At 49.3% G+C, this 23731-nt stretch overlaps 1 protein-coding gene across 2 annotated transcripts; it reads right to left on the bottom strand.

The window, feature by feature from the left end:
* Positions 1 to 586: 586 nt before the first annotated feature.
* On the bottom strand, positions 587 to 22579 carry UBXN11 (UBX domain protein 11). Of its 2 annotated transcripts, XM_030539311.1 has the most exons (15): positions 22522 to 22579; positions 21127 to 21218; positions 19413 to 19450; positions 18617 to 18727; positions 18094 to 18194; positions 17194 to 17248; positions 14813 to 14889; positions 13202 to 13316; positions 10374 to 10591; positions 10003 to 10080; positions 7364 to 7484; positions 6214 to 6317; positions 4230 to 4300; positions 2893 to 3039; positions 587 to 2037 (listed from the first exon to the last, which is right to left on the bottom strand). In XM_030539311.1, exons 2-15 carry the CDS (start codon positions 21189 to 21191, stop codon positions 1878 to 1880), a joined length of 1461 nt encoding a protein of 486 aa, XP_030395171.1. In that variant the 5' UTR covers positions 21192 to 21218; positions 22522 to 22579; the 3' UTR covers positions 587 to 1877. The 2 variants fall into 2 exon arrangements, with proteins under 2 accessions (XP_030395171.1, XP_030395172.1); XM_030539312.1 differs by lacking the exons at positions 19413 to 19450; positions 22522 to 22579 and having other exon boundaries at positions 21127 to 21212.
* Positions 22580 to 23731: the final 1152 nt, after the last annotated feature.

Raw genomic sequence — 23731 nt, forward strand, 5'->3', positions numbered from 1 at the left:
CATGGATTAGGGCTCCATCCTTTCACAGGGAAAGGTGGGGAATGTGCATAAAGGAGCAGAGCTGCCCCGAGGATTCAGAGGGCCTGGGCAAAAGTGGGGAGTGGACATAAAAAAATGTGCCACCTTCTGCTGCCCTTGTACTCACCGGGCGGTGCCCCAAGTCTGCGGCAGGTTCTTTCATTCACTCCGCGTCTTCAGCAGCACTGAAAGACCCCACTGCCAAAAATGCTGCTGAAGACCTGGAGCAAATGAATGTCACGTTTGGTGGCGGGGGGGGGCCCAAGACGCAGACCTCCACTGGGTGAGTGAAAATTAAAAAGGTGCCTCTAGCCAGGGAAGGGATTCTTGGCCCAGGGCTTGCGGGGCCCCTGCAGGGCAATTGCCCCTCTTGCCCCAACCTCTGGCAGCCCTGTAAACCAGTCCAGAGATTGTGTACTCTGTCCTTTAGTGAACTAGGTGATACAGAAGGGGGCTTGGGTCCTTAACTCTCAGGCCTGGGCTCCTCTTGTCTTGTACTTTGCACACATGGAAGTGATACGCCAAGTGAAGAACAGCGTGACTCATCTGATTGATTGGCTAGTACTTTGCCCAGGGGATAAATGACAACCCCGTACAAAGCCTGAGAACTGGGCCCTAACACAGGACAGAAATGGGGGGGTAGGTCTCATGTGACAGCACTTGCTTGCTGCAGGGCCCAGCGACTGGGGGGAAGGCAGAGGTTGCACTCGGGATCAGGCTCAGCCATACAGATCTGTAGGCTGTTAAGACTGGACGCTTGGGTCTGTTTAAAGGAAGACGTGTTTGATGTAGAGGAAATGTAAGGCTTGGCACCTCCTCGCTGGAGTGGCGCTGGCTGCGGCTCACTGCTGCAAATGACTCAGAGCCTGATTCCACTCAGTCCAGTGTGACCCTATTGACTTTAATAGTTAAGCTTGTTTGTACACCACCGTGAGATCAGACTCTAGCCCTAACGAAGAGAGCAGCTGCATGTGGAAACTGCACCGTAACCGAGCTGGGAGGACCCTTCCAGCATTTCACCTATGCTGTATATAAACTTACTTCTTGAAGGCTGTCTACGCCGCAATAAAAGACCAGGGTATGGCCCTGTCTGGCCTGGCTCAGCTGCCTAAAGATTGCAGTGTAGACATTCAGGCTTGGGCTGGAGCCTGGGCTCTGGAACCCCGCAAAGGGGTGGGGGGGTCTCAGTGCCCCAGCTCCAGGCCACACTTGATCATCGATGCTGCAAGTTGCAGCCCCACGTCCCGAGCCCAACTCAATTGATGTGGGCTCTGAGATTGGTGCCAGTGTTTTTTATTGCAGTGTAGACATAAGGAACCTGCAGATGAGGGCACAGGTGTTGAACTGAACTCACTGCAACCTCTGAGGAGCAAAAAGCTCATGTGACCTTCAGCAAAGGTGGAGAGAAACACAGCTTGGATACAAGTCCCCCAAGGAAATATTTACACAGGTAGGCTGCCATGTGATGAGGCCACAGGCCCAGAAGGCCCTAACTGCAGCCCCCAGAGGCTGCTAGGATCCAGACTGGCAGGGTGTGTGGCCTTGTGTCATCACAGTTCTCTCACCAACAGTGCAGGGAGGGGCGAGATCTCCAGGGCTATTTCTCCCCCTTGCTTTGCCTACAGGAGGTGGTAGGCCCAGGTAACAATGCAGTTCAACTGAATCTGGAAAGACCACCGCACCCTCCTTCCCCCTTGAGTAAGGGAGAGGTTGCAGCTTATCAGATTGTGCAAGGCTGTTCCTTCCTCGTGCCTTATCGTAGAGCCCATGATGGAGAAGTGGATGGGTGGGGAGGAAAGCAAATTGCTTCATGTGAAGTAGCAGTTGCAAGGCCAACTGCCTCATTTGAAGCTACTAAACTATCTGTGGCCCTGTCCCTCCTTGGCCAAAGAGAGCTTTTCCCGCAGTAGAAGGGAGGCGTTGGGAATCAGTCCACACTCCTGCAGGGTCATGAAGTTGTCAGCATACACTCTCTGGGGAAAGGTGCTGATGATCTCATACGGCTGTGGTTCTCCACCCCTAGGAAAGAACAGTACAATCTTTCCTGTGAGCCGTGCTCCAAAAGATTCCACAGAGCTGCTGAAAATCAGCCAGTTTCAGGGTTACACAAGAGCAGAGAGCTAGAGCATTTAAGAGGAACAGAGCTGTTTCCAGCTGAGATGGAAAACCCAGCCCGTAGAAGGCTGTTCCAGACTGCAGCATCCCCAGAGGGGAAAGCTCTTACAACTGAATAGTGGTGAGATCACCAGGCACACATCGAGCTTAGGCCAGGCAGGGCTACATCCTGTGAAGGGAGCAGGGACAGGAGAGAGAAGGTGCCTCTGGTAGGCCAGAGTTGCTTCCAGGATGTTAAGAACAAGGACAGTTTTGCAGTGGATTGTGAGAAGGGCGTGACAATAGTCAAGGTGAGGGGTGCTGAGGAGTGGGTGTGCGGAGCAGAGGCAAACAATGACATGCCCAGGTACCGCTGCAGGAGGTAAGGAGAAGATGGGAACTACTGAAATAGAACAGCCAGAAACATGGAAGACTATGGAGATGTCAGCTCCCTGCAGGAGATGGGATTTTAAATCTATACACATTCCCAAACCATGGGCCTGATCCTGACTCCTCTCTGGAGGTGCTGAGTGTGACAAGCACCTTCAACTCCCACTAACATCACTGTATACTGAGGGGGCTCAGCACCTGGCAGGCAGAGGCACTGTGATCCTGTACCTGCCAGACTTACATTGTAGAGTATTCTTCAGGCGGCTCAATTCCAGGGATCAAGTGAGATTTGGAAATGCCACTGGCCCAGTTTTCACTGTGGCCTGACTCAGTGGAGTGGAGGAGTTGAACTGGCTCACAGAAACCCCTCTTTCCTCTCCCTATATCTACCTGCTCTGGGCGAGGTGCCGGCGCAGGTCTCCTATGGTCTCTGTGAAGAGCATTTTTACAATGTACGTCTGCTCCCCATTCTCAGATTTTATCCGGAGAGTGGAGATGTTGGGGGCTGGAGGCTGGCCCTGTTCGTCTGCCTTCAACCTGAAGGCCATAAAAGCCAGTTAGACAAGAAACAGCAATTTCATATAGAGACAGATCAGTCAATGCTAAGTGGGCTAGGCTGGACAGGGCATCAGGAGAAAAGAAAAGTGCTGGGACAGAGAATGGTATCTTAAAAATCTACTGAAATGTCTACACAAGCTGGTAAAACCATTGTCAGTCTGGGGTGTGAAAAAAACCCATCCCCCTGACTTGACATAAGTTTCACAGACAGAAGCGCCGCTGTGGACAGTGCTACGTTGGTGGGAGATGCTCTCCCATCGCACATTGGGCGTGTTTAATTAAATCGATGAGAGAGCTCCCTCCCGTCGGCATATAGTGGCTGCACTGCTGGAAGGTCTCCTGTATAGCTTCATCTCTGCAGGGTAGATGTATCCTTAGCAGCTCTCTGAACCCTGACTGATTGTGGGCAAATAGGCCAAAATGGCCTACAAAGTGCTACTTGCCTTTGAAATAGCTAAATGTGGAAAGACAACCCCACCCACCTATCCCTTTGCATGAGGAAGAGGCGGTCACCTATCTGATCATGCAAGGCTGCTCTTTCACGTTCTGAGATAAGCTGGTGCCCTTTTTTGCTCCTTATTATGGATCAAAGCTGCCTGGTAGGGCTGTTTATTTGCTTTTTTAAATACAAAATTCTGCTTGGTTTATGGTGACATTAGAAATTCAGGTCTTGTCTAGCCTGGAAGACACTCTGGCTACGGGAGAACTAGAGAAACTGTGACCCCATTTGCTCATCTCTTCTCTGGAGGCACTTTCCCATCCAGAGGGTGAAAATTGAGAGAATTTATAGTGAGGCTGGTTCAAACTCCTTGGGTTTTGCTTGTTCTTGTGACCACCCCTTTAATACCCAGGGCTAGCTAACATTTTGAATAAAGGAAGCCTTTGTTGAAGATGTCAGGACTCACCATAAACATCTCAAGGGCTCCCAAAACCAGGAAAGATCAAACCTGGCCTTCCTACTATTTCTAAGGTAAAAACCAAGCAGAAAACACTCCAGTGGTTTTGCTTTAACATACACAAATGAACCCTCCCTTTCCAGGCCCTCTTTAGTCATCAGAAAGCAGCAAAAATGGGCAAAAACATTAAACAAATCTTTGCAGGTTGCTGATGGCTAGTGGACGGACAGGAGAGACTGACAGCACATTGGCCGAGGAACCACTGCCCTTTACCTCTCCTTCATTGCTTTAAGGCTGGGCGTCTCCACCAGGATCACTTCATTGCTACGTGTCCCATCAGAGCCCTGAAACCAAACAGGGAAACCTCAGATACTATCTGCCCAGCTTTCCTGGGTTAATATATGGGGGACAGTCCCCCTGTTTTCTGACCTTCCTCCTGAGCCCACCAGCTACAAGGCCAACGGCTTCTCCATCCTACTTCTCATTCCCACACAGCATCACAAAACCTCTCACCTGCTGCTGCTCCCAGCCGGCTTGGCACGGTGTCAGGCAGGCAGGTTTCTCCAGCAAATGGTAAATATGGCTTCTAAACTTTGTACCTAGTTAAACTATTTATTTTTTAAAAAAATCTGCCTACGCTGGTCCTGGTGTTGGCTGTGGCTTCTTCTAATCTAACAACTGAGTTCCACATTAATTGATTAGTTTGTTTTAAGCCAATGAAACTAGATTGGTCTATTTCCTTGTAAATGTTCTGTATGGGCATAAAGTTTAATTATCATAATTAAATTTATCTGAGAAAAGTACTTGCTCCCCTTCAAGCAAAATGACAGGGTCTAGATCTAACACCCGAGACAGTAACTTAACTTAAATATTTACTCAATCATCAGATGGGTTAATAATAATTCCCCCCCCCGGGAGAAACAGTTCCAAAAGGGGGTGAAAGCGCCTGGTGAAAACACATCTAATGCTTTCTGCTGGAGTCTTTTCTGAATCCAGGAGGTTGAAGATTTTTGGAGAGAAAGGGCCCAATCTGATTTTATTTGCACCTATGTAAGGTTGTTGGCTCCCACAGAGTTACAGCTGATTCATGCCAGTGTAACTGCAGACTCAGGAAATGTCTATACTACGAACAGCTCAACTACAGCACTGTAGTTATTCCGTTGTAGCATCACAGCGTAGACGCTTCCTACAGCAACAGAAAGTTTTTCCCATCACTGTAGGTAATCCACCCCCCTGAGCCGTGTGTTCTTCCATCAACCAAACTGTGGGCTTGGCTACACTGGAGAGTTGCAGCGCTGGTGGTGGGTTTACAGCGCTGCAACTTAGTAACTGTCCACACCTGCAAGGCACATCCAGCGCTGCAACTCCTTGGCTGCAGCACTGACTGTACACCTGGTCTGCTTGGGGTGTAACGATTGCAGCGCTGGGGATGCAGCGCTGCTGATCAAGTGTGGCCACCAAAAGCGCTGTTATTGGCCTCCAGGGTATTAGGAGGTATCCCAGAATTCCTGTCCACAACAAACCAGAAGAATGGCTGAACTCCGAGCTCCCCCGAGCTGCTTATCTAAAAAACAAACTCAGCTCCTGTTTGCTGGAGCGAGCGAGAGGAGGCAGGCAAGGGAATTGCTTTGGAAGGTTCACAGCTGTTTGCTTGAAGAGAGAAGTCACACAGCAGAGGGGGAGGAGGGAGTCCGTGTTGAGCAGCTGCTTATGTGGTCTGAAGGCTATTTAGGAGTGCATAATTTGCATTTAGTGAATAAGAGAGGGGTGGGTGAAGGGCTCAAAACTTTTAAATTGATTGCAGGTTGGTGATGTGTATGTTCCAGTTCTTAGAACTTGCTAGGCAGGGAGCTGACAGATCCAAAAATCCACTCTCTCTCTCTTCCCCACGTTCCCCCTCATCCCCCTCTTTTGAAAAGCACGTTGCAGCCACTTGAATGCTGGGATAGCTGCCCACAATGCACCACTCCCAACAGTGCTGCAAATGCTGCAAATGTGGCCACACCGCAGCGCTGGTAGCTGTCAGTGTGGCCACACTGCAGCGCTTTCCCTACACAGCTGTACGAAGACAGCTGTAACTTCCAGTGCTGTACAACTGTAAGTGTAGCCATACCCTGTGTCTGCGCCGGGGGTTAGATCAGCTTAACTACTGAGCTCAGAGGTGTTCTTCAAACCCAGAAGAGATGTAGTTAGATTGACCGAAATTTTAAACATAGCCTAGCTATTAGGCTCAGTGTGGTCAGGGGCTCTGTCATACCTGCAGAGTTCCTTTGATTGGCCCTCGGATATCAATCACTTGTCCCTCTCGGATCAAGGATTTAGGAAGTTGGTTCAGAAACTGCTCCAGTGAGAGCTTGGGACCTGCCACGAGTGGGTGGGGGGAGGGCGGGGAGGAGAGACAGGGAGAGGGAGGGGAAGTGGGAAGGGGAATCCTATATGTATCACATCACACCAAGCAATTATATGAATACTAGAATGTTCCACTTCTTGGGCTCATCAGAATTATACTTTGGACAGTTCCCTTTTAGAAATGGGTTATTAGAAGCACCCATAAGGCATGTGATCCAAATTCCATAGTATATGAGAAGCTCTTCCCGGCTAATAAATAACAAGGTGATATACAATTGTTGATAGGAAATGCATATGCATAGATTATTATATATTGCCATATATGGTTGTCCAGGAACATACATAACTATATACGACTACTCCCACTATACATCTACATGTCGGAACATATGTGACCAGACCTTCCAAGATCTAGTCAGAGCAGTTTATTTTTCAATCTGTGTGAGTAATTTTGGCAACTGTTGGAGATTTCTGGAATGCAGAAGGAAAACAAGGAACCTGTGAGCTGTTCCTATATAAAGCGTCTTTCCCCCATGGCTTGGAGATGTGCTGTGACATGTCGGAGATGGAGAAGATGAGGCTGGCATCTTGGGGGGGAAGATGTCCACTTACATAAGTAACTTGCAGTAGAACGATTGTTTGTTTGAAGGCCCAGTCCCCGAAGGCCGTCACCCACACCATTCTTCTGAATGTCTCCAGTGGGTGATGTTGGAAAAACCTCTGCTGAGTTTCATGTGGAAAGTCGGTGGGTTTCATGCACATTCTGGGAAAACTGCGCAAACTGTTGTATTTTATGAATGGCAAGTCTCAGGACTGTTTGCTTCTGTGATCACCGTGAAACTGACTATTGTGACAGCTGGCTCTCAGCTACTGCAGCAGCACATGAAGCACATGCATAAGACATCTCAGAAATGTCACCAGGCAACTCAGAGACTCTCAGCATTAACTCCTTGGTAACTGGATGACTGTTGCCAGGCTTCACCGGGGCTTTATTTATGCTCTATTTTGGGGCTAAGTAGGGGACCGCCAGGGATTAGCAGGAATGGCAAAAGACTCACCTGGGATCTCACTGGTTTCCTTTACCTCACTTGACCTCGAATGGCCAACTACCTGCCCCTGGCCAGGAAAGTTATCTGGTAGCTGCCTCTCCCGAAAGAAAACGTCTCTCCTGTCAGTGACCTGTTAAATTAAGGCAAGCTGCCATTAGCAAGTCTGTCTGCCTGCAGCCCCCAACTCTCACTGCACCAGAGCACACTAAAGGGTAAGCAGCAAGAACAAAACAAGAACAAACAACTAATAGAGACAGCTAAGTTCCTCCTGAGGGGGGTTCTAATATATAGAAACCTCGATAAAGGAAGCTGTCTGAAGATCCTTTTAGACCCTCCAGAAAAATAACCCATGCCTGTGTCCCTTCAAGTCTAAAACCCTTCTAGTTAGCAGTCCAATGTCACATCCAGACCCTAAGATAAGACAGATGATCACTCCACCTTGCACACATTAGTACAGTGCTTTGATCCTGCTTTGTGCCTCAGTTTCCCCATCTATGAAAATTGATCCTCAGATGAGAGGTGACGTGAAATTGCAAAGTATTATTTTTTAAATCGATAGGCACACCTAGGGGTGTGCCTTGATCTGTGCTAACGGAAGAGGGGATGTGCAATCAGCCAGGACCACCAGATCTCTCTCTGAAACCAAAGAAGCAAAAGCACGATAATCAGCCCACCACAGTCCCCAGTCCCACGCAGCTCAGCAAAACACAATTGTCAGAGAAGCACATGGCCACTTTGGTACAGCCACACTGCAATAAAACCCCTGTGGCTCATGGGCCTCAGGCTGCAGGGCTATAAAACTGCTGTGTAGATGTTTGGACTTGGCCTGGGGCCCAGGGTCTAGGACCCTGTGAGGAGAGGAGGGTCCCAGAGCCCAGGCTTCAGCCTGAGCCTGAACATCTGCACCATAACCTGAGGCTTGCAAGCCCAAGTGAGCAGACACAGACCAGCCACAGGTATTTTACTGCAGTGTAGATGTACTCTAAGTCCTGACTGGGTGTCTTCCACTCCCCCATGACTCTCTAACCCCCACAGCAATAGGCCCAACATTTTCACACCGGGTGCCTAAAGTCAGGCACCTACACAGAAGTAGCCTGATTTCCAAGGGGCGGGGCTGATCACATACGGCTCCATGGGATTTGTCTGCCTAATTTTAGGCACTTATATTTGAAGATCTGGATTATAATCTCCTCTTTAGCTGCCTCCTGTGGCGTGTCATTCCATATTCTTTATGAAAATATGCTTATGATGTGAATATGACAGAACAGAGATATACTTTGTGCAAGGCAGCTCATGTGAGGGATCATTGGAAAGGTTATGATTTACTGAATGCAATTATCCTATTCGTAAGCCTGCCTCATTTCTGTATCTGAAATTAGGAATATTGACTATGTATCTGTATTTCAACTATGGGTGATGCCCACTGCTACACTTCAGGTACAACAGTGGAAAAAGTAGACTGTGCTGATGGCCCATCAACATGGACAATGGACTATAAAAGAGTTTAGTCTTCCTGTGAACCTGTGGGTCAGTCTGTGAAGAATGGCTACAAGGACCCAACAGAGGCATGTCACCATGTCACCTGATACTGGAACCCATCTTGAATTCTGTACTTTTCCATGAGGAGCTGAGGTGGGGATGGGGGAGGGGTGTCAGACAAGGAAACAAAGGACTCCGTCCTTATGCAAATCCTATTTAAAGGTAGGGAGTGAGGTAATCCAGGTCCTCAGTTCTCCCCTGCTACCCTACCCAAGATGACTGCTGGAAACAACTAAGATTGAACTGGGGGAAAGAACTGGGCCCAGGCTGGAAGGGCGTCTGGCCTGTGAAGAAGATTATTAGAACCACATTTACGGTGAGAACTTACACATAACCAGTTTCTTTCGTATATTAAGCTTAGTTTGCGTGCTCTGTTTTATTTTCTTAGTTATCTGCCTTGTTCTGTCTGCTACCTCCTTAACTACTTAAATACACCCATTATAGTTAATACATTTATTTCTGGTTTACAATATAACCCAGTTGATGTGATTTCTAACGCGGGGGGGGGGGAGTGGCACACACCCTCCTCCACATTGAAGGAAGAGGTGAATGTCATATAAATTGGGGTTTGTACTCCAAGTGGGGGTGGACAGGTGGGTGCTGTGGCAAGCCCCTTAAGATGAGCCTTCTCAGAGCAGATCTCTGTCTCTCTGTGCTGCTGGGTGCAGCCCTGCCCATGTGCTTGGCTGGAAAAGGCTGGGGAGCCCAGCCCAGCAAGACCAGGTAAAAAGGGGCCCAGGCTGGCAGAATAATCTGACCCAGCCCACCAAGTGACACCCCAGGGGGTTCAACCATCACACCCCCTTTGACAGCTTTCTAGTGATGCAGAAATGTTGCCCTCACTGTCTCTTTCTAACCCAAGATTCAGTGAAGCAGACAAACCGTTCAGTTCCAGTGCAGAAAGGCCTAGCCATTTCCTGTAACGGCTGTTGCAGGTGCATGCCCCACCTCAAAAGTCTAGCTACACATGGGCTGAGTTTAGAAACATCAAACTACGTTTCGCATCAAGAAAGGCCTGCAGAGTGGAGCAAACAATAAGATAGAAGCAGTTTGCTTGGAGAGAGGGATTTCTCCTAAATGGAAGATGGCAGGGGCTTTGCATTGCTTACCTGAAACGGAACGCCATCTGGGTAGTGCGTCTGTAGCTCTGAGGGAAAATAGCCATCCATGATATCCTGAAGACATTGCTGAAACAAAGCATGAATGCTTAAAAACCAGGCCTCAGGCTCCATAGTACCTCACTGCTGATACATTCCACCCGCATCAGACCTGGAGACCTACAAAGGCACCACAGGATCTCTGACGGGGACAGACTGGCAGATTCTCTAACAACCATCATTCCTCACAAAGCCCTGTGGGGGGGCAGATCGGACTAGAGTGACCCCACAAGCCTCAGCCTTTCCCCATTTCCACCCTCGGCCTTTGCTGAGGGAATAGTTAGATGGCAATAACTTGACTTCCTCCAGGAATTGGTCCATACCTGCGTGGACGGCTCCTCGTACGACCGGAAGGGTCCATTGAACATGACTATCCCATTCTGATAAAAAGTGAGGGCTATCAATTGGGGTTGCCTCAGTCTAGCACCTCCTGCTGTGTGCTCAATTTGAGACACACCTTCCCCAGCCAGCATGTTTAAATCTTTCAGGTTTTCCAAAATTAAATCAAAATTGATCGGGTTCTTGGAAACAGTTGAGTCACCTACAAAAAGGAAAGCAGAGTTATCGTGGGGGAGGAGCCTGCAGCCAGGAATGTTGAATCCATGCGTCTCCCTGCATAAGCATGTTAAAGGTGCCGCCCAAACCCTACCATTTGGGGCCTGCCTTCACTTTGTGCTATCACGTCAGAATGGCAGTGTTTCACTTCCACACTGCGCAGGGGTGTGTAACACCACAGTGGAGAACTAGTTCCCTTGTTACCAACTTATGAAACTGCATCATCAGCCAACGCCACAGCCTGCACTCCTTGAAGGCCCTGATTATTTTGATGGTTATAATGTACTTAGCATCGTTCCCTGCTTGGTGCTGTACGATACAAAGAGGGAGGTGAGGTGCCTGTCCCAAAAAGCTTACAACCTGGGTTAGACCAGCAGTTGACTTCCGCACAGGCTCCTGCAGGGAACACAGATGGGATGCCAGCTGACTGACTGATCTCAGAGGCAGGCAGATTGCTCTTTCTAAACAACCCCTTCGCCTGCCGGTGGATTACTGGCGAGAGGGAGGTCTTTTGGGTGCTTGAGAAAGAGATGCCAGATTTATGGGCTGGAGCAGGAGAGATGTGCAGATGACAATGGGAGAAGTATATGAGGAAAGGAAGCGCGTGCAGAGATGTTGACTGGGATGAGGTCTTTGCTATTTTCAATTCTGCTTTTGACACATCCTTCAAAGGATAAAAATGGCATCAATAAGCAGAAATAATCTCTGTAAATGCATCAATCTGCCAATAAGGCCAAGTGAACTGACACGCTAGCTTCTGTGCATTACGCCCACTTCTATTTAGAGATCATCTCCCTTACTTACTTCAAGGGGTGGTGAAAATTAATCAGCTGGTGTTTTTCACAGCACTTTGAAGGTGAGGCTGCTACAAGTCCCAAGTAATTCTCATAATTCTCTTTTAACACTTAACATGAGGCCATCACTAAATACTATAGGATTCAACACAATGCAACCGGCTCCCAACAAAACCACTCACTTGGCTGCTGGAGGAAGGGAACAATAGTGTGTTTTGATGGGGTCAGGCAATAGGGGCAAATAAATGCATCAGATACATACAGAAAGGGCCGGATTTTGATCTCACACCCATTTTATGCCTGAGATCAGAATCAGGCTCCAAACATTCAAAGTATGGGGACTGCTTCTGAAGATTTTCCTCCTGATAGCTGGCCCATCAGCTCCCGAAAATAAATGGGCTTTATAAAACATATGCAGTTACTAAACTATGTTCCTGGTGCCGCTTGTGTTACATTGCAAGTCTCCTTTCTGCTGAAATGGGTTAGGATGTAGACCCCAAGATCACCATGAGGAAATCATAACATGGAAGGACCTTAGCATTTGATAGTCTGCAGGACCTATCATACCCAACCCACATCCACAGCTATCTGTAAAACATGAGACTTTCATCCCCACATCAAGTTGTACTAATTTTCACTGGGTATTGTCACCCCTGCTGTAAGCTGCTTCCACACTGTGCTCTGGCCACACAAAATCCTCCCCCTCACTGCATTTTCTATCATTTAATGATAGGGTTTTCCAGTCCCACTGATTTGCAATACCTGTGCACCTATGACACTTATGAGCTTTAGAAAATCCCATGCTACAGTTTTTTGTGTCTCTCTAAAGCAAAGAGGTTGATTTGGGGGTTCAGATCCCAGAAGCCATCATTCCTAACAGGCCCCCTTCCATGGGCGGCATGTGAACCGCCAGCTGGAATAGGCTAGCACCTAGCTCTGCCCCTTCCGTCTGAAGTCCAACCCCTTCTGCCCCCCAACCAGAGCTTTACCCCCACCCCCTGCAGCCCCCAACCCAGGCTAGCGTCCCCAGCCCCGGAGCACCGAGTGGGCGGCACAATCCCAGCCCCAATCTGAGCCGGGGCCACACCACAGGGATGGGGAACCAGCAGGAGGGGGCCTGGCAGCACAGCATGGGTGGGGACATGCCTGGCTGTTTAGGGAGGCTACGCCCCCTTCTCAAGAGTCTCAGCAGAGAGGCCAAGGGCTGCATGTCAATGACACCAAGCTCCCCTCTTAGCCCTAGGGGAGGTCTCTCCAGGTCAGAGTTGAAGCACATTGGGAGGGGAGTGCAGCATGGGGCAAGCCTGACATGCTACTGCCCACGCAGTGCCTGTTCTCCAGATAACCGTGGGGAGGTTTTCAAAGGGCAGCTAGGTGACTGAAGTCAAAGAGTGTTAGGTGCCTATCTCCCATTAGTGCCTTTGAAAATCTCCTCCGTTATGTCCAGAGATGTTAATAGAGTTCATGTAAAAGGCACTAAAACACTCACCTCTAAACTAAAAAGCCAAACACATGAATCAAACAGGTTTTTGGACTAGGCATTTCAGATGGAAAGGCGCAGCTTAGCTGGGTGTGACCCTGGAAAGATGTTATGTAAATAATAAGAATTGAATAAATGACTTATGGGTAGGAGGTCTCTGCACAAGTCCTGGCACGATGGAGCAGTCCAAGCAGAGTCACAAAGGCCTATCGTGCCATGAATCTGATTGATTAATAAATCCCTAATTATCTGTTTTTCCAATCTGGAGAATAGCATGCCTTTTTTAAATACCCCTGAGGGGCAAAGGGCATTGCTGGTTTACCTGGTTTCCAGAGACCTCTTGATGGCTGATTTTCCTGCTTCTCCAATGATTTCAACTCTTCCAGCTGTTCATTCCTCTCTCCAACCCAAATCAATCCATAATCATTCAGAAACCGCTGCATGGGGAAGGGGAGAAGAGGATGAACTAGCTTGAGAAGCATGGGACTATAAAAGGCCAGAAATTGGAGCTGTAAAATGTGTGTTGCCTTGAACGAGTTTGACCTTGTTACAAGGTGCAGGGGTGAGAAAACTCACTGAGCAGGAAGAGTAGCACGTCATGGACTCCAAAAGTTGTATGTATCCACAGTGATCAATCTTTCAGTACTCTGTCTATTATGTCTTTGATCACTGCAAAGACTTCAATTCTACTGAGTCAGCCAGTTAATTGGAACAGCAAACAGACTGAAACAAAACTAAAGCCATAGAGATCAAAAGGAGGAGACTTAAGTGTTTTTGTATAAGAGCTATTAAAAATGCCTGCAGTCTAGCCAGGTAGCAATAATAACGATGTGCTATATTTACTTAGCACTTTTCTCCCAAGGATCTCAAAGTACATCACAAACATTAATTTATTAAGCCCCATAACTAAATGTGAGTTAAGGCAGGACAACTACCTGCATTTTACACACTGGAAAACAGAAACAGAGAGGTTAGAAAACTTGTTCAAGGCCACACAGTGAAATTAGTGGCAGCCCTGGGAACCCAGAAGCCCCAACTCCCAGTTCCCTGCTCTAATCACCAGGTTAAAGTTTCAGTCATATCAATTCTGCATTATAGAGGGAAGTGTTGAGGTTCCATATCAAACAGCTGAGCACGTATCAAGAGCCACTGACTCTGGGCTTGGGAGGTCACTTAACCTCTCTGTGACACAGCTTTCCCGTCTGTAAAATGGCGATAGTCATAGAGCAGCTTTGGGATCCTTGGATGAAAAGAGTTAAAATGCAAAGTAGTAATAGTATTAATGAACGTTCCACACACTGCAATTTGGATAAATAATTCTTCACTTCCTGTCCTACAATCTTGTGTAGTGTTGCTGTGAACTGTTCAAAGGCTACTGTATTCCACCCTAGAAAGGACTGCAGATCACAGGTGAATGAAGTGCTCCACAGAGTGACGGATTCTCCAACACTTGAAGTCTTCAGATCAAGACTAGATATCTTTCTAGAAGATATGCTTTAGCCAAACAAGTTATTGAGCTCCTTGCAGGAATAGCTGGGTAAAATGTAATGGCTGATGGTATACAGGAGGTCAGAAAGACTAGATAATCTAATAGTCCCTTCTAGTTTTACAATCTAAGAATCTATGTACAGTTCCCTGGGTTTCTTCAGAATGAGCAGTGCTACAATTAGCAAGCTGCTAATTATTATTGTGGGTTACATCATATATCAAAACAGATTCAAAAGGGGAGAAAGGAAAAGGAGTGGGAAGGGGATTAGGGAATGTCCCTCATCTGCCATTTAACCTGTTCCTTCTGTACTGAGGCTGTAATAATAAGCAGTGATATTGAAACTGGCAGCTTAGTAAGAACCAAACATTTATAGACTGAATGAACAGGAAGCCAATTCCAGGGGAGCGTAAGGTGAGGCCAAGGGGGTCCATCTATGAATCTCACCTCCATTTCCCAGACCTGATTCTGCAGCTGGAGACACTTCACCTCCAGCTCCTCTATTCTGCTTGACTCCGGGGAATCTGCAGAGGAAAAACAGAGACATGAGGTGTTTTATTTTTGCTCTAAAAAGCTTCAGACAAGAGCAGAGATAACCAGTGCCAGGGAGCACAAGGATCCTCAGCACCCTGTCTACAAATAACTGCACTCAAATCGACAAGGCACAGAAGCTGAACACAACTCTTTGCCCACTGTCCTCTGACTGTTCAACTGGGGTCACCTCCAAAAAGGTGTGGATGGATAAAAAGACACCTTTGGCAGTTACTTATGGGCAACACTGATGAATTTCTATGCTGCACAGAAGGAGCTGATATGTAAATAGTGCTGTTTGCAGTGATACAGTGGGAGTGACTCAGCTGACCCAGTTCATATCTATGAATCTATTCAGAAGTCAGCAACCCGGTGAATTTAGATCTACTCTGCTGCGCTGGATAGACAGAACACCACATGATGGGGTATACAAACCCTGTCTGTGGCTTGACAAGGTGGATATACCCTACTCCCTGAGTAAAGAAATCACTACAATGACTGGGGGAAGGCAGCAGTGCACATAGCCATAGGCAGGAAAACAGATGCCTAGGGAACTTTTACTCTGAAAAACTTAGGTGCCGAGTGAGTTTAGGCCCCTACAGGGTTAAGCAGGAATTCTGTGAATTACAGTGGAGCTAAACCAGGACTTAGGCACCTACACCCCAATGAAGGCACCCACATCTGGAGTTTAAGCACCTACCTATCTTTGTGGATCCCACCCAGTGTGTCTGTGCTCAGCTTGAGGGAACTATTGCTCTCCTCCCAGCCTTGCTTCTTCTCAACACTCCTAAGAACCACGTGGTTATGTGGCCATCTTCTGCTTGGGTTTTCAGTATTGTGGGAACACTTTAGCACAGTGAAAGCAGGTCAGAGTGTGCCATTTGAGTGCTGCACCGGAAACCAGCAGCTTAAAAGTCAGCCGTAGGTGCATGCATGAATTGAAAACCTGCCGGCAAGTGAAGCAGTGAGTGTGTAATTCAGTTGTCCTTGGGGGAGTACTGGAACTGGGCTTTCCCAAGGAAAGGACTGTACTGAAGTCCCCAGCAGCACCTCCCAGTACTGGAAAAGAACCCAGGCCATGGCTACACTAGAGAGTTGCAACACTGGTGAGGGGGTTACAGCGCTGCAACTTAGGATGTGGCCACACTTGCAAAGCACGGCCAGCGCTGCAACTCTCTGGTTGCAGCGCTGGCTGTACACCCGGTCGAGCCTCGGGTGTAGCGATTCCAGCGCTGGTGATCCAGCAAGTGTGGACCCCACCAGCGCTTTTATTGACCTCCGGGGTATAAGGAGGTATCCCAGAATTCCTGTCCACAACAAACTGGAAGAAAGGGAGAGCTCGGAGTTCAGCCAAACTGCTTATTTAAAAAACAAACACAGCTCCTGTTTGCTGAGCGAGCTGAGGCAGGCAGGGGAATTACTTTGGAATGTTCACAGCTGTTTGCTTGAAGAGAGAAACAGCACGCTCACACGGCAGAGGGGGAGGGGGAAGTCCATGTTGAGCAGATGCTTATCTGGTCTGACGGCTATTTAGGAGTACATAATTCGCATTAATGAATGAGAGAGGGGTGGGGGAAGGAGGTCAGAATTTTTAAAATGATTGAAGTTAGGCACGGTGTGTCTTCCAGTCCTTAGAACTTGCAAGGCAGGGAGCTGAGAACAGTGTCAACTCCAAAAATCCATTGTCTGTCTGTCTCCTCCACGCTCCCTGCCACATTCCACGCCACCCCCCTCTTTTGAAAAGCACATTGCAGCCACTTGAATGCTGGGATAGCTGTCCACAATGCACCACTCCCAACAGCGCTGCAAATGCTGCAAATGTGGCCACACTGCAGCGCTGGTAGCTGTCAGTGTGGCCACACTGCAGCGCTGGCCCTACACAGCTGTACGAACACAGCTGTAACTACCAGTGCTGCAGAACTGTAAGTGTAGCCATGGCCCCAGTCTGAGCTTAAGGCTGTGTCTACACTGCCATTTTCAGCACTAAAACTTCAGTCATTCAAGGGTGTGAAAAAACACCACCCTGAGCAACAAACGTTTTAGCGCTGAAAAGCGTCAGTCTAGACAGCACTTTATCACCAGGAGCCGCACTCCCGGCAACAAAAACTACCCCCCCTCGTTCACGGTGGAGTTTTTTTAATCGCCGGGAGAACTCTCCCCCATGATAAAATGTGACTACACTGCCCACTTCACAGCGCTGCCGTGGCAGCACTATAACATGGGTAATGTAAACATACCCTAAGAGAATGTAAGCCACACACAGGAAGCAGAAGGGTGCCAAGGACAGAACAGCTTACCTTTTCCTTTCTGAAGGATCTGCACCTGCTTCTCAAGTTCAACAATCTTTCTAGCCTGAAGATCCCAGAAAAAAAGGCAAAATAATGATTCCACTTGGTTCTGTTCCTCTGAGGATCTCAAAGCACTTTCCACATACCAACTGATTTAGCCACTCTGCTCCCAGAAGCCAGGTAGGTTAACTACACCCATCTTATGGATGGGCAAAGTAAGGTCTAGAAAGGGTGTGACCTGTCCCAAGATCACATAGGGCTAAACTGTGGCGTTACCAGGAGTAGGCCAGGACCAAGTCACCCTGCCTGCCCATCCATTTCCCACCTGCATGAGATGGGGAGTAGTGACCCCATGATGGCAGCTCCTCTGCTCACACACAGTCCAGTTATGCAGGTTGTGCTCATGCTCTCTTACCCCCCCGAGGGTGCAGCTCAAAGTGAAGCCAGTGGCGAGTACACAGCAAATCTGGGGTTAGAACTCAGATGTCCTGATCTACTAGCCACTAGAAACACTATTTACCCTAAAGTGTTTATAACACCGACAGGATACTATCCATCCCCATTTCCATCATGTGTGTGCTTCAGAGAGACCTCTGGCCTTCCAATCAAAATGGAAGGAAGAAAAGAAACATCCAAAGCAGAAGAGTCAATGGCATTAGGTGTTAGGGCTCATTTTTCCCTAGGATCACTGCAGCCTCAGTACTGCAGGGGCTGTCCCTTACTGCAGTGTGGTAACAGCAATTGAGCCTCTACAGTGGGTGGTCTTTGTAATGAGTAAGATACAGGCCTAGTAGTTGCCTTGTCTAAAGAACAATTACACCGTTTTAGCCCAAACTAGGTGTGATCGTGATTCTGGCTAACGTGGCCAGACCCGTTCAGACAGGGCCCAAACGAGGTGGGCATTTTTACCTTCAGCTGGATTTCTTGTGCTTGGCTCTTTGCTTTTTGTTCCAACAAAGCAATTTTTTGCATCATGGAGGACATGAGCTCCATGTCAGTCGGAGCTGCTCCTATAAGCACAAGCACAACACATCACCCAAAAAAGCACCTTCAGAATTACAATCTTAATTTGATCAAGGGGAATGCTTATGATCATCCAGCGCCATATTATATGGGTGGAAGGCATCGTGTAGGAATCCTGGATTAGCCTGGATTCGCAGGCATGAATGGACGCCCTGAGGGCACCGTGTATAAATCCTGCAAGTCCCTGGCGGAAGTGACTGGGGTAGATATGGACCGTGCGGCAGACACTGTGTATGCATCCCTGGATCACCAACAGGCACACTGTGTAAGTGTTCAGGGATGTGAAATGAGCACCAGACTCTGTAGCTGGATTCACTAATCAAGCACCATCTGTGGATCATTAAGGTTACAGTCCCTGATGCCAGCACTGTGTCTGGCTCAGCAGCTCGTGTCCTTTCAGAGACATTACCATGGGTACTTGTTTTTGTTGCTGTTCCTTTTGAGCAGGAAGGGGGAATGTCTTGCACTGGAAACTTTGTTCTAGGAGACTGGATGTCATTCAGCAGCTCAGCTTCATCCTCTGTAAATTGAAGCGGCAAAAAAGCATCAGAGGGAGGGCCAGGTCCACTTTTTAGATGAAGCCTCACCAAAATCTTGTGAAGAATATGCTGGGGTGTATCATTAGGGAAGGAGAGGGTTGGGGAAAGAGGTGTGACACAATCCCACTCGCCCACCCAAAGGCTTCCAAAGTGATGATTATTAAGCATCAAGGGTGTGCTCGGCACAATACGATACTCAAAGGACAGTACAGTCCATACCCTGAGGAGCTTACACTTTAAACAGACAGACAAAAAACTGTACTGGGAGACAGAGACCATGGTGCAAATTTAGAGTATCTTTTTCTGGGGGTGAGAGAGGCGAGTGGTGGATTGAGTTTACTGTCCAGAATTAGTGTTTGTGAGCCTCACAGAAGAAGGGAGTTTCAAAGAGGGATTTGGAAGAAGCAGTTTGCTCTGTGATAGAGAGGGTCTTCTGTGCCTATCCAGCACAGCATGGAAGAATGAGGGAACCAGCTTGATTTGGAACTGTTAAACTCTCTAAAATGATTTACATGTTCTAACGAATCCTGGGGATGGGAAAACTACTTCCTATTAATCTATCAGACACACATGTGGAAAGGAGAGAGAAACCAAGGACAAGAAAATGGCTAGCACGTAACACTTCAATGCAAAAACACATACAGGGAAGAGAAAGGCCTTACTCACCGTTGTAGGCACTCAGTTTAAATGGCACTGTCCTCTTCCTACACATAAGAACAGGGAATACAGAAAACAAACAGCAGACAGATTAATTATCTGCTGGCTGGCCTGGGTAATTTGTTTTAGGGATAACAGACTTGTAAATTACATCAAAAATGTTTTTAAAATACAACTACCTCCACTTTCTGGCCAGTTCACCACACAGATACAAACCAAACAAGTTCCCTCTTGCTTTGTGTGGTGAGTGAGCTCACACACAAGCAACAAATTCAGAGCAGCCTAGCAGCAATTAAGATCACATGAAGCCACAACTAGTGTTAGCTGCTTCACACTAGGGAAAAGCACAAGAAAGGCAAACAACAAACCTGGCCAACCAGGCTATATGGAATTGTACAATACTCCTCCAGGCCCCAGTTGGGGATCAGCTTGCACCGCAAAGCCACAGAACAGGGGTGGGCAAACTTTTTGGCCCAAGGGCCACATCTGGGTGGAGAAATTGCAAGCAGGGCCATGAATGTAGGGCTGGGCCAGAGGTTGGGGTGCAGAAGTGCAGGGTGCAGAAGGATGGGGTGCAGGAGGGGGCTCAGGGCAGGGAGTTGGGGTGCAGGGAGGGGTGCAGAGTGCAGGAGGGGGCTCAGGGAAGGGGGTTGGGGATGCAGGAGCGGTGTGGGGTGCAGCAGAGGGCTCAGTACAGGGGGTTGGGGGCTCAAGGCAGGGGGCTGGGGTGCAGGAGGGAGTGCAGAGTGTGGGAGGGGGTACAGTGTGCAGGAGAGAGCTCAGGGTAAGGGGTTGGGGTGTAGGACAGGTGCAGCGTGCTTGAAGGGTCTCAGGGCAGAGCGGTGGGGTGCATGAGGGGTTCTGAGTGCGGGCTCCAGCCCGGCACTGCTTACCTTGAGTGGCTCCAGGGTTGCAGCAGCATGCCAGGAGGACTAAGACAGGCTCCCTGCCTGCCCTGGCCCCGCACCGCTCCCGCAAGCGGTCAGCACCCCATCCCTGCAGGCCCTGGAGGAGAGGGGGGGCAGAGGGCTCCACATGCTGCCCTCACCTGCGGGTAACTCCCCCGCAGCTCCCATTGGCTCTGGTTCTCTATTCCCGGCCAACAGAAACGTGGGGAGCCCTCTACCTCATCACTTCTCCTAGGGGCCGCAGGGATATGGTGCTGGCCACTTCTGGGAGCAGCGCAGGGCCAGGGCAGGCAGGGAGCCTGCCTTAGTCCTGCTGGGCCACAGGGCTGGCAATCCCACAGGCCAGATCTGGCCCACAAGCTGTAGTTTGTCCACCCCTGCCATAGAACCAAGAGCCCCAGCAAGGTTATTCTTGCTAGTATAACTGCACAGACTATTCTGATTCATATAGGGCCCCACCATAGAATGGTGGCTCACAGCTGAATTTGGGATGGCACAATACTAGATTTTAGGGCCCAATTCTGCAAGGTGCTGAGTGATGCCAGAGTGTGGTCCTGACCACCCTTAAATCCTACTGACTTCAATGGGAGCTGAAGGGACCCAGCATCTTGAAAGATCAAGACCAAAGAAGGACCCTCCCAGTTTACACCAGGCAGCACACACAGCTGTGAAGTATATAGTGTAGTGTGAGAGTTTGCTGGTCGTGAGTCATTTGTCATTTATGCCTTGATTATAATGTTAGGAGAAGCAGCCGGTATCAATAATCAAGGATGGCAACAGGACAAAGCAAGGAAAAGCCTTTGTGTCTCATTTACCCTGGCCTCTGTAGCTGCAAGGGGACTCTGCGGTGCTTTCCCAGGGAGGAAAGAGGAGAACTCATGGTTTATACCTTAGACAGCTCTAAAACCTAGGGAACAAAGACAGTGTTACAATTCCAGGCTGCAGGATGAAACGGAGTGAAATGCTTTGGAACACAAGATTGAGGCACGCTGTGAAAAGCAGATGACCCCAGGATGTATTTTATCATCACACATTGTAGAGGTTTCCCTCAGAGCAGGCTGGTCTTAGGGCAGACCACGGAGTTAAAAGCATGACCCTTCATCTTTCATACAGAGCAGGGAGCCTCGCAGAGAATTCAGGTCCAGCCACACTGCTTGGAGCAAAAGTGCATGTCATGCTGGAGTCTCTTCTGCCTGCAGGGTCCCACAGGATATGTTTATACAGCATCGAAAAAACCACCGCTGGCCTGTACCAGTTGACTCGGAGCTCATGAGGCTTGGGCTGTGGGGCTTCTTCATTGCTGTGTAAACTTCTGACCTCAGGCTGGAGCCCACGCTCTGGGACTCTCCCAGCCTGCAGGGTCCTACAGCCCAGGCTCCAGCCCAAACCTGGGAATCTACACAGCAATGAAACAGCCCTGCAGCCCCAGCCCTGCAAGCCCAAGCTGGCTGGCATGGGCCAGCAGCAGGTTTTTCTTTGCTGCTTAGACAAACCCACAGAAATGACATCAAGCACTTCACTGTGGGCCCTGTGGCCTCCAGGTGAAAAACCACAATCTGCTCCATTTCATGCCAGTTGGGTGCAGCCCTCAGGCAAAGGCTGCCCCTTTCCGTGGGTTGCTCTGGTGGGACAAACTCATGCATCGTGACCTTCTGTCGCAGCACAAAGAGACATACTGATTTTGCCTCAAAAAGTCAGTTCACCATGTCAAGCCACCCTCATGTCATAACGGAAAGTGATGTCATGAGGCATCACTGTGCACCGCGATAACATCACAAGTCACCACAGTGCAGTGCAATGCAGTGATGCCAGGAGGCAGCCTCACGCAATGCTATGACATCACAAGTCATATTTGTGTAAGCACAACGACATCACAAACGGCCACAGTGCAATGCGATGACTTCAGGAGGCGTCCCCGTGCAACAGGGTGACCTCACACAGTGCTGGCCTGTAAACACAGTGACATCACAAGGCGTCCCCGTGCAACAGGGTGACCTCACAATGTGCCACCAAGTGACCCCAATGACCTCATCAGGCGTCACCACGCAACCCAACGGCTTTGGGTCCCTCCCTGGGCAACGTCGCGCCCCCGCCACTGAGGGCCCCGCGGAGCCGCCGTGGTGGCCCCTCAGGCTCCCAGCCCCCACGGGCGAGAGGGGCCGAGGGCCTGGCCCGGGGGAGAGGCCGCCTCGGGCTTGCAACGGACTCACCCTCCCCCTGTCGGGCTCGGCCCACGCGACGCCATCTTGTTTGTGCAGGTTGCCCCGGTTACCGCCGGGCGAGCTGATTGGCTCCGCGAAGGTCCCGTGGCTCGACCCCGTCTGAAAAGACTACTAGTCCCAGCATGCAACGCTCGGGCGTTCTGCATCCGCCCCCGCATCCTCGTGGGTCTGAGCAAGGGGTGGGGGGAGAGGCAGGGAATTGACCCCTCCCAACCTTAAAGGGCCCCTCGCGGGACACGGCTGGGGCTGGGCGCTTGCCCCCCTTAAAGGGCAATAGCTGAGGGATCTCCCGGCCCAGGAGAGAGGTGGGGCTGGGGAGTTACTCCCCTGAATGGGAATGCCCCCCCAGGGGACAGAAGAGGAGCTAGGGGGCTTAACCCCCCTTAAAGGAGCACCCCTGAGAGATACCCTGATGGGATATAGGGGAATGGATGAGGCATTAACCTCCCATGTTAATGAGGCCAAGCCCAGGGATCCCCATCCCCAAGGACTGTGGCAGGGTCCCCACCTGGAAACCCCCAGAGAGGGCCCCCACTTGTGTGCCTGCTGTGACTCCCCACAGCCGGCCCCGGGCTCCTGGCTATTCCCTCGTCACCCTATGGGCTGCGGCCTGCAGCATGTGCTAGCCCAGGGCACGCACTGCTCCACCAGGCACTCCTTCCCACTCCCTACACTCACCCTGTGCCCACAGGATGTCTCATAGGATAGCTGCATGCTGTTCTGTGGAGAGGCTTTCCCTCACGGAGTAGTATCTGAGCCTCAAGTATGTCAGAGGGTTAATCTTCACAATCCACCCTGATGCAGGGAAGTAATACTTTCTCCACTGTACAGATGATGAAACAGGCACTAAGAGGGAAAGCAACTTGCCCAAAGTCACGCCGCATGTCAGAACCCAGATCACCTCTGGTCTGGTCCTGTGCTTTAACCACAAGACTCAGAATTGTCAACTCTTGCAGTGTTCTTGGGAGTCTCACAATTTCGGTATTTTCTTTAAAGCCTCAGCTCCTGGAGTAATGTTATTACATGAGAATCTCAACGTTCATTTAAACAAAATATAGAGATTACAGACCTTGTGATTGTGGAGAAAAGGTGAACCCTAAAAAGCTACAAAACCAGAATGCAAATAAAAAGGATGCAAAATTGATTGTTCTAAAACTCCCATGATTTTTTAAGTCAGTCTCATGATTTTGGGTGGCCT

Source organism: Gopherus evgoodei, chromosome 20, assembly GCF_007399415.2.
Source record: "Gopherus evgoodei ecotype Sinaloan lineage chromosome 20, rGopEvg1_v1.p, whole genome shotgun sequence".
In the NCBI taxonomy this organism is placed as follows: Eukaryota; Metazoa; Chordata; order Testudines; family Testudinidae; genus Gopherus; species Gopherus evgoodei.

Excerpts from the sequence above, each read along its gene's own strand:
- UBXN11 (XM_030539311.1), bottom strand. The coding sequence starts at position 21,191 with ATGAGTTCTCCTCTTTCCTCCCTGGGAAAGCACCGCAGAGTCCCCTTG. Across the intron at positions 19,451-21,126 it reads TTGCAGCTACAGAGGCCAGG|GAAGAGGACAGTGCCATTTA; the intron begins GTAAATGAGACA and ends TCTTATGTGTAG. Across the intron at positions 14,890-17,193 it reads GATCCTTCAGAAAGGAAAAG|ATTCCCCGGAGTCAAGCAGA; the intron begins GTAAGCTGTTCT and ends TTTCCTCTGCAG.